This window comes from Citrus sinensis, chromosome 9 (genome assembly GCF_022201045.2).
Source record: "Citrus sinensis cultivar Valencia sweet orange chromosome 9, DVS_A1.0, whole genome shotgun sequence".
NCBI classification, from domain to species: domain Eukaryota; kingdom Viridiplantae; phylum Streptophyta; class Magnoliopsida; order Sapindales; family Rutaceae; genus Citrus; species Citrus sinensis.
In genome coordinates this window covers 19548582-19563008 of record NC_068564.1, presented here as the reverse complement: position 1 = coordinate 19563008, position 14427 = coordinate 19548582, and the positions used below count along the sequence as shown (strand labels likewise).

At 30.7% G+C, this 14427-nt stretch overlaps 1 protein-coding gene across 1 annotated transcript; it reads left to right on the top strand.

Moving 5' to 3' along the window:
- The first annotated feature begins 10958 nt into the window (after positions 1-10958).
- Positions 10959-13176, top strand: LOC102612016 (9-cis-epoxycarotenoid dioxygenase NCED6, chloroplastic). Its single transcript, XM_006489747.3, has one exon. The coding sequence runs from the start codon at positions 11130-11132 to the stop codon at positions 12912-12914; it is 1785 nt and encodes a 594-aa protein (XP_006489810.3). The 5' UTR covers positions 10959-11129; the 3' UTR covers positions 12915-13176.
- Positions 13177-14427: the final 1251 nt, after the last annotated feature.

Below are 14427 nucleotides of genomic sequence, written 5' to 3'. Positions count from 1 at the left end.
ATTTCCATTCTCGAGTTCAGCGCGTGTTGTTACTTACTGTATTTTCCTTATCCATTAGTTTGTGGAAATACGCATTTATAACATCATACATACAATGCACACTACTCGTTATGAGTTTGTTATTATTAAGAGTAATGATATAGCCACAAACTCCTATATAAACTTATTTTGTACAAACTGACGTGGCATTAATTCATTAGTTGAATGAAAATATAAATTAATAAAAACAAATCATGTGGGCCAAATGATATTTAATTCAATCAATTTTATCATGCCACATCAGTTTGTACAAAATAAGTTTGTACAAGAGTTTGTGACTGTATCATTACTCTATTATTAAACTGACATACGTACAAAATTCAAATTATCAAATTCACCCACAATTAGTTGCGAGTTTTAATTTTTTTAAGAGTATCCTCCCATTGCAAATTTTGACAATTACAAATTTATAATGGTATTCGACGGATTTTTTGTAAATTTCTACATTTAAAATCACAAATGTTGTAAGATATTTTTAATAAAACTTAAAAATTTAAATTATATAACTCAATATGTGAATTTATAATAATAACCTAATTTTTTTCACATAAAATACTCAATTCTCAATTTAATCAACGTAAATAGAAAATTAAAATTTCAATATTAGTCCCAAAAAAAAAAAAATACAAGTCCAACAACAATTCTCAATCCAACATTAATTCTTAAATTTATGTATAAACTAAACAAGTCCATTGAAACGTAAAAATATTTTTAATTAAAAAAGGAAAAAAAATCAAAAACTAGCATCTAAAAATAACAACATGATTATGCAAAAATATATGAGAATTGAAGATCTTTTAATTTTCTATTATATATATATATATATATATATATATATATATATATTGCTTCAAAAACTACATTCTACTTTCATATTTTCAAAATTTGACATGAAGTCAGGATTTTGGTAAATTCAAATTCATCCAAATGACCGTTACAAAATTGCTTTTACTGTTCCATTTAGACAGTATGAATGGACTGTTATGCCCTTCGGTTTAAAGAATGCACCTTCAGAATTTCAAAGAATTATAAATGACATTTATAACCATATATATATATAATCATTCTTAAGTGCGAAAGCCCAAATTTTTATATATTTTTAAATCATACAGTTTAAAATAATTAAAAATTAACTCTTTTAAATTCTGTAGTCTTAAAATATATCCGCATAAAAAAAAAAAAAGTCTGCACTATATATGCACACCGTAAGATTGATTACTATTTTAATACACTATTAGCCCATGGTATTTCGTTTCAAGCGTTGGGCACTTGCTACAGCGCGCGTGGTATTTTGTTGCTTAGGACCAACGATATTGTCTCGGAATGCGTGCCGGCGTGGGGAAGGGGCAAACGATGCAAGAAGATCAAAACTGGAAAATATGCTTTTAGACCTTCGGGTAGGATGGGCTAAGCCCGATCCGGGTGAAAGGAAGGGCCTGGTCCTTCTGAAGCCCAGTATGAAGCCCGATCAAAAAATTGAAAAGAATAATTTGAATCACTCTTAAGCGTATAAATAACGTTCTATAAATTTATGCGACATATATGATTTTCTTTTAGGAAAATGATATCCAACCCCAAGGGTAACTTCATACTGGTCCTTGAACACCAAATGCCCGATTATCTATCCATGCGGACCTGCGGCTATCATAAACTTTGTGCTGCTATCATAATCATTTCTTAGGAAAATGGCATGAGCATTTTCTATCTTTGTTAATTCATTATTATTGTTATTATTATTTTTTGGTCACCCCATGACTGCCTCCAAATTAAAGGTATCTCTTTAAATTTCTACTTTTGGCATATTGTTTCCATCTAGCAGGAGATTAGTTAGCTAAACAATCGTTGAAAAGATTAAGTTGCTGTCAAACAACTTAAAAATAAAATACATGTGTTTGAGCTATGAAATACAACGATCATATCTGTATTTATAGGTAGATTAATTCGGATGCTTCTACACACAATATGTGAGCTTAAATTAAGCTCTCAAACAAGCTTTAGGCAGCAGCAAGTACTAAAATATCTTACTTGTATCACATTGCATATTGGGTTGGCAATTGCATCAATAGTACTTACCTGAGCTCTAATTAGCACACTAATTAATAAAACTTATGCTCGACATTTAAGGGTGAATAATGGTAAATCTAGAATGTAAGGCTAATGCCTTAGATCAGTACTTGACCATTCAAATAGTATTTAAGGATGAATAATAGTAAATTCGACTTTATTTTTTGCAATCCTTTTTTACGCCAACATTATTTTAGTTTTAATTTTCTCCAATATCCTAACTAATATTTGTATGTATACGTATCCAAATGGGTACCAAAATAATATTTTAAAAAACAAAGAGAACAGTGATAAAGTTATTAGGAATAGAGGCTTTTAGAGAAAACAATATTTATTAATTTTTTTTCATGCATCATATGTGTTGAAAGATTTTGAAATATAGGTAATATTTGTGTGAGAAATGTATAGTGTCTGAAAATGTATTTATATTGTATGTAACTTAAACTTCAAACAAGCATGTGTAAGAAAACTTGTATTTAACTAATTATGATTGAAAAAAATATATATGAGAGGCCAATTTCAAAAAACTCAAAAGTTTTTTAAGCTAGTTATATAAATTCTCATAATTTAATAGATATTAATAGAATAGATATGCAAGATGGACCTTTTAAATAATTTTAAAAAAATAAAGAGATTGACAAGCTAATTTGCTCACACAAAGGGACTAAAAAGAGCTTTTTGTATAAAATATGTTTTTTTAAAAGAATTTTTAGGATATTTTCTTTTTCGACAAAATTCTTATTTAAGGAAAAAGTAATTTCTCCTTTGGAACTTAATTTTTTCAAGTAGGAGCACAATTTGTATGAGGAAAAGAATATTTTTCCTAATAAATAATCACTATATATAAGAAAGTTAGGTTCACTTATTTACATAATACAATATTTAATTTCTTCGTAAGTAGACAATTTCAAATGTAAGAGAAATAATAAAACTATTGAGAGATTGTATATTATTTGTATAAGTGGGCCCAATTAAGGTCTAGAAGGGGCTTTCAGACCCTTCTAAGCTATTTTTTTTTATAAATGTACCTCTTGAAAGATTTAAATAAAAAGAATTTGAGCACATTTTTTATATAACAAAATTTTACAGTTTAGTGATAAGGATGCTATTTAAGATTTTGTAGACTTAGTTCAACTCCCCATAGCCATATAAATTCTTTTTTTTAAAAGATATTTTGTGTAGCCAATACTACATTAGTTTATTTTCTTACATATATTTGTGGAGATTACTTACACAAAAGAACTTTCACAAATATGGTCACAAATATTTTTTAAAATTTAAAAGAAAATAATAGAATTTGAGTTTTTGAGTCTCTAAACTTGTTTAAGCGAACAGTAAAAAAAAAAAAGTACCCCAAATTAAATATTTTTTTTTAACTAAGCTCTCCTTAATTTTAGTTTTTGGGTCCGCCACTGGTTATTGGGGGTTCTTTGTCTGAGGAAAATGCTATAGTAATTGCAATAATTTTTCACATAATATATTTTTCTCTCGTCGTCCTTGGTGGCTGTGGTTTTTCTCCGGTATAAGATTTTTCCACATAAATTTTTTATGTTATGTGATTAGTTTTATTCTCCATCTATTTTTTATTTATTATTTGTTTAAATTTTTTTTTCTTGGGTACAATTAAAAATCTCTAACATGTGGCATTAGAGCCAGATCTTAGTAGGCAGAATGTGGTGATGAAATAGCTCGTGCGTTGGACGAAAGGACCAATGCCTAGCGTTGGTTTTCTCTAAGGGAAGATTGTTGGGTTGTATCCTACATTAGCCAATAAAAATAAGTTATTTAGATTTATAGGTAAGATATGTCTTTTTACACAATATGCTTATCTTTTGGATTAGATATCTAGAAATCTGAGGTCTAAATTCCTACAAATTTATCCTGAATATATAATAATAATAATTTTATATGATTGTTAAATTAGTAATGATATAGTTATAAATTTAGAATACAAAATTTATATCACAAATGATATGACAGTTAATGTATTAGTATAATAAAATAAACCCATGATGGTCATTGATTGTTGACATGCAACCACACACATTCTATGCAAGACAAAATTGGCAGAATTGGCTGTTTGGACTTTGGAGAAGCAGTTCCATTGGTAGGATGATGAGCCAGTGCATAAAATTAAGGAGTCACCTCGTTTCGATAATTACAAATTTATCTTGAAAGAAAGTTACGGAAAACGACCGATAAAAGATTACGACAAGCTTCATTTGAGAATATCCCATAATATATAGAAATTAACCATCAAAATGCCATTTTTATACTGCAAGTGGACTAATCCTTTAAAAGAATAGAGTTCGTTAATGGTGTATATGATGTATTACAGTGCAAAAGTCCCTTTTTAGCTTATTTTTCAATTAAACTGGTAATGTTGAACACAATCAAACTTGTTAATCGACAATAAAAAAAAAAAAAAACTCAAATAAAAACCTACTGAAAATAGATTAAAAAAAATTACAGAAAACAGCAGGTGACATAAGCAATCGCCTAAGCCTATGGCCTCCCATTGAATCAAAGCCTAATTAATCAGCATTAATTAAATGCATTATTTATGGTTATGTCTAATTAAGTTTTTTTTTCTTTACTTTTAATGAGTAGCCAAGTCTTCAAACACTTTATGAATAACAACACATAATATGTCATTAGAATGAAATTTCAACTAAAATTTTTGAATGTTTATCATTATCTAAACTTTTACGTTCTCAGTAATATCTTTGACTTATCAAAACTCAAACTGAAAACTAATTTTTTTTAAACTATTTTTTTCATATCTTATATTTTGTCAACACTATCCTTATGATTAGACAATTAAAAAAATGAAAAAAAAGGTTTTGCCATTAAGATCCATATATAGATTAAAAGAATGAATTAAAAATAATATAAATACCTTGCTATAAATTACAATTTTCTTTTTTTTTTTTGGTTTCTATACTTTTTCTTTTAATTTTCTTTTATCATTTTTATCGGAAGATAAAATCGCAAAATGTCTTCTCAGAACTATTTATTTATAATGAATATATCAACTACAAATACGAATTTAAATATGAAAATTAGACTATTATTTTTTTAAATATGAAAACGCCTAATAGTGAATTTTGCCTAAGGCCCAAAGTACTCTTGAGTCGCCTCCAATAAATATGAGATAGAAAAGTACGTAGCGAGAAAAGGAAAAAGAAAATGTTGATAGTTCATGTTCCTCAATTTCTACCTCTCTTTTGGAAGTAACACTAAATTAATAAAATGTTATATCACATGCGCTTGAAGGTAAACAGATGCGGAAGTCGAAATGGGTAGAACAGATAGTACCATCTACGCAGTGGCGGATTTAAAAAAATAATTTACTGGGGGCTAAATTAGATAAGAATAAAATTTTAAAAATAAAACTTTGAATGTATAAAATATTTACTAATACATTTATAATTGTTATCAACACATTTTCATATTTTGAAAATGTTATGTAATAAATTGATTATCAATATTATTAAATGGGACTCAACTACCTTACAACAGTTGCAAGGTACCACCAAGTTTTGTCTTTTCTTGATTTCAATTCTTTGCCATTGGATTTAGTGAAAAGGTAGTTTCAATGGTAGAGATTTGTCCATTTAAATATGAACATTATACTCCTTGATATTTATTAAAAATACAAACAAGTTAAAGAGTTAAAAGTTTTAGCACATAAATCCGGATTGTTTACAATTTATATTGTTTAATTAGTAGGGAGTATTATAAATTTTATTTAAAAGAATAAATTTTTAATATTATTTATTTTATTAAAAATAAATATTATTTAATATTATTTATTCCATTTTATTTAATATTATTTATTCCATTTTATTTAATATTTTTTAGTCATAGGCTTATTATTATATTTATTCTTTTTTAAAAAGATAAATAATGTTGAATAAAATAAAATTACATTTTAAAAGGTCATTAGTTAAAGCACATAAACTTATAAATAAAATGTAAATAAAAAAGAAGATAAAGGGTTCAATGAAATTTAACGTCACATAAGACAAAATTTGGTGGCACCTTGCAACTATTGCAAGTTAGCTGGACCCTATTAAATGTATCATTTCCTACATAAAGAACTAAATTATTATTTATACATCTGGTTCCTCACAAATTTTGTTATCTCTATTATTATTATAGAAATTAGAAGAATTAATTCTATTTTTGGGAATAGGAAAATGTTGTGTGATAGGTTATCATTATTTATAATTGAAGTATAGGCTTCTATCATTCTTAAAGTTTAAATTTTATGGGTTTATAAATTTATCAGAACTATTCTAATAAATTTAATAAGGACTCATTGGAAACCTAAAATATATTTTTCTTTTATTCTTAATTTTTTTTTTTTGCCAGCGGGGCTGCAATCCCTACTAGTCACATGCTGCATCCGCCTTTGCATCTACGCCAAGTATAGAAAACCCTTGAAACACCAAAAGTATGTATCTTGATTGCTAAGAAACCCTAAAATGACTATCTTTGGTTTCCATGGTCAAATCTTATTCATCAAATAGACACTTAACCTTTTTATCTTCCTTACGCTGGACTCATTCATTCTAGGATCATAGCTTAAACACTCCCTATCTCCAAGAAAATAGCATTAGGTTTAGTGTTTGAAATAATGTTTAGGTGGCATTTGTTCATATGTTGATCGCCAGGTTGCTTTGTGTCCAAGTAACTCAATAGATAGCAATAGTTCCCTCGTTTATTTCGGTTCTACATTAATCATGTGGCATAGTCCGCTCCCATTCTCACAACTCTACCGTTCGCTTTACCGGCCATGCAAGATTATGAAACAAGAATTATTGGGTCTCAATAATGCCTGTCTCCAAAACTCACACTCGAGAGAGTAATAGATCAATGTAGCATTATTGTATCCTAAAGTAGATTTAAGGCCACACCAGCGCATCAAGATCAACGTCCCTTCCCATAATCCGTGCCATTACCCTTTGGCTGCCGCTAGTGACTCCTTCCCTCTGCCAAATTATGCCATAATAGGCGTCAACGTTCCGAAAGATTTGTACTAACAATTTTAGTACTTAAAAACAATAATGCCATATTTAAAAATTTAATTTGTAGTACAAACTCATTTGACAACATTATATCATTTTCATATGTCTCATATAATATAATACTACATAGTGTACTCAAGAGATAGCGATAAGGCATATAAGGGTTGGATCTACCTTCCTCCTTATCTAGATTTGTAAAAAAAAAAAAAATAGAATAAATATTTGCATCAAATTCATCATGAGTCTATGATTTTTGCTCCATATTCAGATCTCAGAAAAAAAAAAAAATCCAGACCTACTCCAAATCCATCATGAATTTATTAATTTTAATTTTTTAGCAAACTAGTTTTAAAAATTTTATAGATTATAAGAGAATATTAACAAAATTTGTCTTTACTAAACTATAAAACCAGTCAAGAAAAGTAAGAAAGAAAAAAAATACATATTCGAGAAAAAATACATATTACGACCAATCGAAATACATAATGCATCTCAATTAAAATTAAGAAGGAAAAATACGTATTACAATTCCTTCTCATGGCGATATATCAAACTAGCCCACGGAGGCCAACGAGCTCCTTCACTCACAGCATCATCCCTACTTGTTAGACAAATTTGCTAATTAGACAATTGGAAACTTCTTTCTCGGTTTGAGAAGAAGTTCAAAAAATAAATAAAATAGAATGAACTGTGCTTCTGTACGAAATTGTAACGCGTGGTTCTCCACATGGGACTTGCAAATTCCTAAGGGCTACGGAAATGATGATCAAAAGACAAAATTGAGTGATGAAATCAATTAACACAACGGCAGCAGTCATGGATATATACGCAACTCTATAATATATTAAGGCTCATGGTCAATTAAATTCCACGCTGGTTTCAAATGCCCAAACAAGAGTTGTCACGAAGTGAGGTGAGGTTGAACACGTGGGAGCCCACGATGGACCAGGATGTGTTTGGGGGTTATTGGAAGAAGGTTCCACTCGGCTTATGCAGGGTCTGCATCCACGTGCTTAATCATGTGACTCAGCCTCTTCTTAAATCCATAGCTTGTGAAGTTTTTAATCATTTAAATTTGCATCATCAAGTCATCATCATCAAGCTTGCCCTTGACTGTGAAAGCAAATATTAACCAAAGGTACGTTATGTTCTTGAGTCTGTTGTTTTTTTTTTTTTTTGACACATGGGGTTTATTATGGTTATTAAAAGTTTAAACTTTTGTTTGTTCTTTTTTTGTTGTTGTTGTTGTTGTAATGTTTATGACTAGGTCATTAAATGGAGTCTGATTTTGTTGGTATAGAGATTTTAAAGGAATTCTTGAAATAATGATTGCAATGTCCATTGTTACTATGCTCAAATGCCTAACATGGGTGTTTTTATTAATTTTGTTGGGAAGAAAATTGATTTATGGGTGTGAGAAGTCGATTGTTTGAGCTTTAGTTTCTAATGTTTTTCTGAGGTTTATAATTCATTATTAAATTAATTTAATCATTAAGGGTACTTAAGCTATTTGATTTGATTCATAGCTCAAAACATTTAGATTTTATGACTATTATCAAAACTAGCAGTAGTATAGTAAAACGATATAAAATTATCGAAGTTATAACTGCAGAAAGGTTTGGACTGCCTATTTATGACATGAGAAAATTTCACTTAATTTCTCCAAACAAAAGGGGATAATCCTCATTTTTCCCTTAATAATCGATTAATACTATCCCTCCCTTAATAGAATAATCAACTAAATTAGTCTACAAACATATGCTTTAAAAGAAAAAAAAAATTATATGGGATGGTCCTATATATATATTGAGACTCTTAAAAAAATGCATGCCACATGTTTTATATTATTTTCTCTTTTTCATGATTGATCAATTTCAAAATAAGAGTACATATATGTGTCAAAATATTATTGGTCAAGTGCACGAATGACATGGTGTACTGTTTCATATAGCTTTTTTTTGCGTCTTTTAAGAATATAATTTGTAACAATATTCTTCATTACATTTTTATAATTTCAAGAATATTATTCTCTTTTGATTTGAATTTATATTTTTAACAAAATTAGAAATGAGACTTTTAGATTAAAAGAGAATAACAATCCCCAAAATTTATAAGGAATATTCTCCTAATTAACATTCTCTTATTTGGTGAACTTCCTAGTATATCATTTTCTCTCATCTTTTCTAAATGACTCATTAGTTGATTATTTAGTGAGAACCTATTCATAGCTCACATAAGGTCTTATTATTAGAATCCATCAGAACACTATATTTAATTACGAGAGATCAATAAAATTTATTTATCTTAAATAAAACTGATCCCTCTCTTTTATCTAGGGGTGGGCACGGGTCGCTCAACCCGACCCAACCCGCATGTAGAACAGGTTGAAAATTTTCAACCCAACCCGCAAAGCTACGGGTTGGGTTGATTGGGTTAGATTTTTAAAAAAATTCATTTTTATAGTATAATTAAATAGTAAACAAAAATAAATTAATTAATAAAAAAAATAAAAAAAATGCAAATATTAAAATCTTTATAACAAATCCAACATTTCAAAGTTTTTATATTTATATTTTATATGAAATATCAAAATTTATATAATAATTTTTATATACATACGGGTTGACCGGTTAGGTTAGATTGATTGGATTGGGTTTTTTAAAAAATCTATTGTTATAGTCTAATTAAATAGTGAACAAAAATAAATAAATAAATAAATTAGATAAACAAAAAAAATGTAAATATTAAAATCCTTAAAACAAATCCAACATTTCAAAGTTTTTATATTTATATTTTTTTAATTTTTATATAAAATATAAAAATTCATATAATAATTTATATATATATATATATATACGGGTTGACGGGTTGGGAATTTAATAACTCAACCCGTAAAAAATTACATAGATTGGGTCGGATTCACGGGTTGGACGGGTTGATGCCTACCCCTACTTTTATCTTCCAGCTTCAATATTCAATTGTTGATTTGTTTTTTTCACTACTATTATGCCAGGAATTAATTAATTTGGCTTTGACAAATTAATTTTCTTGTGAGATGATGGATTAATTTTTTTTTGTTTGTACACCATCTTTGTAATAAATATTAATAATAGAATAATCCCCGCACGTTAGTTGAGCAAAAAGATACAAAACTTCAAGTTAGTCTTACATTTTTTCCACGCGTCTGCTATAGGTAAATAAATCAAACAAAATTCGACACAACACCAAATTTCTCTATGTACAAAGAATTTTTCTCATATATTTTAAGATATATGAGGCTGCTTTAATGACATTTGTTGTCCGTCAAAAAACAAGTGACGCTGTTTTAAGATATATGAGGCAGCATTTGAGTATTCAAATATATATATGTCCTGGGTGATATTGATCCAACAATGACAGTGAATCTCTTAAAAGAAAATACAGATGAAGATACTGTATATTTAAATATACAAATGTTATTTGAGTATTAATTATGCCTACGGACTTCTATTAGCTAGTACCGTATATAATACAAACGTCGTACAGTTCAATAATTTATTTAACAAAATTAGAAACGACACATTTTAGCTCTATTGTAGTGTTAGAAATAACAAAAATATTGTTATTTAAGATCAAGTCTATTGACCGTTCATCAACCATTAGTGTAATATTTAAACCATCACTTGCTTTCTATCGCTTGCTCTAAGCATGAGAACATTTTCTTCCCCAAAAGAAAAAAAAAAAATTCATTTTGGGATAGTGTTATTCATTGAATAAATTATTTTTGGGTTTCATTGAATAAATTAGCCAGCATGCTATCCATACGTCCTCAAAACAATCTGCCACGCGTCTAAACGCTGTCATGGCTCCTGGGTAGATTTGCTCTCTATCCTTTGCATTATTTTAATGAAAATAAATTGAACATTTTCAAAATCTTATATATAGCCCCCTCTTGTGTAGCCACCTTAACATCCCACAATTTCATAGCTTCATTCTTGTTCAGTTTAAAACAGCATGCAAGCCTCTTTTCAATGCTTCACCAATTCACCATTCTCCAAACATGACTCGCCTCTTACTCATTATCCAAAATTGACATCCAAAATCCACATTAATCCTTCCAAGAAAACGTCATTACCTCGGAAATTAGCACCGCCTATGCCGACGCCACCGCCACCGGACCCGGTGACATTCTTAGAGCCAGTGAGACCGAAGTACCCACATCACTTAAACCCACTTCAAAAGCTTGCAGCCTCGGCTCTTGACAAAATTGAGGACTCACTAATTGGGTTCTTTGAGAAAGGCAAAAGTTTACCGAAAACGGTGGACCCAACGGTTCAGATATCGGGCAACTTCGCCCCGGTCCAGGAGTGCCCCGTTCATCACGGGCTACAAGTTGTGGGCCGGATTCCCGATTGCTTACGTGGCGTTTATGTCAGAAATGGTGCCAATCCTATGTTCGTGCCCTCAGGTGGACACCATTTATTCGATGGTGATGGTATGATTCATGCTGTCACGTTGGGGCATGCAAATCAAGCCAGCTATAGCTGTAGGTACACTCAAACGAGCCGGCTCGTGCAGGAAGCTAAGTACGGTAAGCCGGTGTTTCCTAAGCCGATTGGTGAGCTGCATGGACATTTGGGATTGGCCCGCCTGGGTTTGTTCATGGCTCGAGCCGGAGCCGGCTTGGTTGATGGGTCACGCGGCATGGGCGTGGCTAATGCTGGACTTGTTTACTTCAACGGGAGCTTATTAGCCATGTCCGAGGATGACCTTCCTTATCGCGTCAAAATCAAACCCGACGGCGATCTCGAGACGATCGGACGGTTCAGTTTTGACGATCAGCTCGACTGTCCTATGATTGCGCACCCCAAGGTGGACCCCGTTACAAGTGATTTGCATGCACTCAGTTACAACGTTGTTAGGAAACCGTACTTGAAGTACTTCAGGTTTGGAGGCAGTAATGACGGGAAGAAGTCACGTGACGTGGATGTTACACTTGACCAACCAACAATGATTCACGATTTTGCCATTACGGAAAACTGTGTGATCATCCCGGATCACCAAGTGGTATTCAAGTTATTCGAGATGATTCGGGGCGGTTCGCCGGTAATTTTCGACAAAAACAAGACCTCCCGGTTCGGAGTTTTGTCGAAAAATGATGCTGATGAGTCTGGTATCCAATGGATAGACGTACCAAATTGCTTTTGCTTCCATTTATGGAATGCATGGGAAGAAAATAATGACGATGGCGACAGAAACGTCGTTGTCATCGGATCGTGCATGGACCCACCGGACTCCGTATTCAACGAGCATCAAGACCCAGTTCGGAGTGAATTATCCGAAATCCGTTTGAACTTAAAAACCGGAGAGTCAACCCGGCGGGTTGTTGTGTCGGGTATGAATTTGGAGGCGGGTCAAGTCAACCGAGCGCTATTGGGTCAAAAGACACGGTACGTGTACTTGGCAATAGCTGACCCGTGGCCAAAATGCAGTGGCATTGCCAAGGTTGATCTGGGAACTGGTGAGGTGACAAAGTTCATGTACGGTGCGCACCGTTTTGGCGGTGAGCCAATGTTTGTGCCTCAAAATAGTAAAAATGCGGGCAGTGGAAGTGAAGATGAAGGATTTATAATGGGTTTCGTGAGAGATGAAAGCAGAGAGGAGTCGGAGATGGCGATAGTGAAAGCCTCAAGCATGGAGCAAGTGGCTTCGGTTAAGTTACCAAGGAGGGTTCCTTATGGATTTCATGGCACTTTTATTAGTGAACAAGAATTGAGCGGACAAGTTTTACGATCCTAGTTACTTCTCTCGTGCCTTGTTTAGTAAGTAGGAGAAAATCAACATTCAGATGTATAGTGAATTAAAAATACTTATGGCAAGTTATATTATTATATGTGAGAAGATATCCATGTTGGATCTTCATGCGTGTATATCATTGGCTGTATAAATATGAATTAAACACAATTGGAAAATGGGTTTTATTTTGAGATGCTATTAGTGAGAAAGTTGACAATGTGTTTGTGATAATGTTATGAGGAAGATGATGCATTAATAAATTAGAAGATGTTTCTATCCACGAGTAGATTTATACATATTGGTGGAAATGTTGGTGTGATGATTTTGAAGGGAGACAAGAAAACAGGGAAAGTGAATGTCACAAGATTTCACAAGATTCCACGTGAAGTTAATTATTATTTTTTTCAGCACTGAATTTAATAATAACTAATAGGTTAGAGAAATTAAAAAAAAAAATTCAGCGCTGAATCTTTAATTTTGGTCAAAGACGTTTTTAGATGAGAAAAAAATTCAAGTATATTTCTTCCTCAACTCTGAATCTTGATTTTGGTCAAAAGACTTTCTAAATGATAAAAAATATTAAGTATTTTTTTTTATATGTATTAATTTAAATACTTTTTTAAATAAGCATGTAGTAATAGATATATAAGAAATTATCATATTTCCATATAATGATTAATGAAAGTTTGAAAATACTTAAAAAAATTTAAAATTATATATCACAATCGACCTAATATTTTTAAAGTGTATTAATTATTCATTTTGCAGTTAACAACCATTAAATTCTAATGACATTATAGGGGTAAAATAGGAAAACTTGGAAATAGATTTTATTTTTTAAATTTCCACTTTTTATCTATCTTTTTTCCCTTCTCTTCTTTATTAGATTTAGTTAAAATTTGTTTATTTCTTATATAAAAATTGATTTTCTATAGAACAAATATAGCATGGTTATATCTTTTCAAAAATATGCTTTAAGGGTAAAATGGTTGTTTTGATTAAATTCTTCAAAAGATTCCTACAGTGTTAATGATAAAGTAAAAAATCGATATACTCTATGAATACAACTTTATCTATATACTCTATAAATACTGGAGTAAGCACTTAATAATTTCAAAATACTTTGAATATTTTTTAAGGAAAAATCCACCCACAAAGGTTTAAGGTTTGATAACCACATAAATTTTCTTAATTTAGGTCATCCACACTCCTTTTAGTCAATTATACTTTTTGACTATAATAGTCTATATTTAAAAAATTATGGTATGATAGTACTGCAATTTCCTTGTCACCCAAATAAACAAGGTCCAACTCGGTTCCAAATGATATTACAGGTTAAGAGTAATCAACACCTACCATGTTATTGCTTTGTTGAGTGTGTGTCATTAGAAAGATATAGTAAGATAAAAGTACGTGGTTACACAAAATGGGAATGGGGACAATTAAGTATGCGCTGACATTTTTGTCATCATTTGATTCCCAGTCTATTGGGCTTTTTTGATGACGCAAAAAGCAA

Excerpts from the sequence above, each read along its gene's own strand:
- LOC102612016 (XM_006489747.3), top strand. The coding sequence starts at position 11,130 with ATGCAAGCCTCTTTTCAATGCTTCACCAATTCACCATTCTCCAAACAT.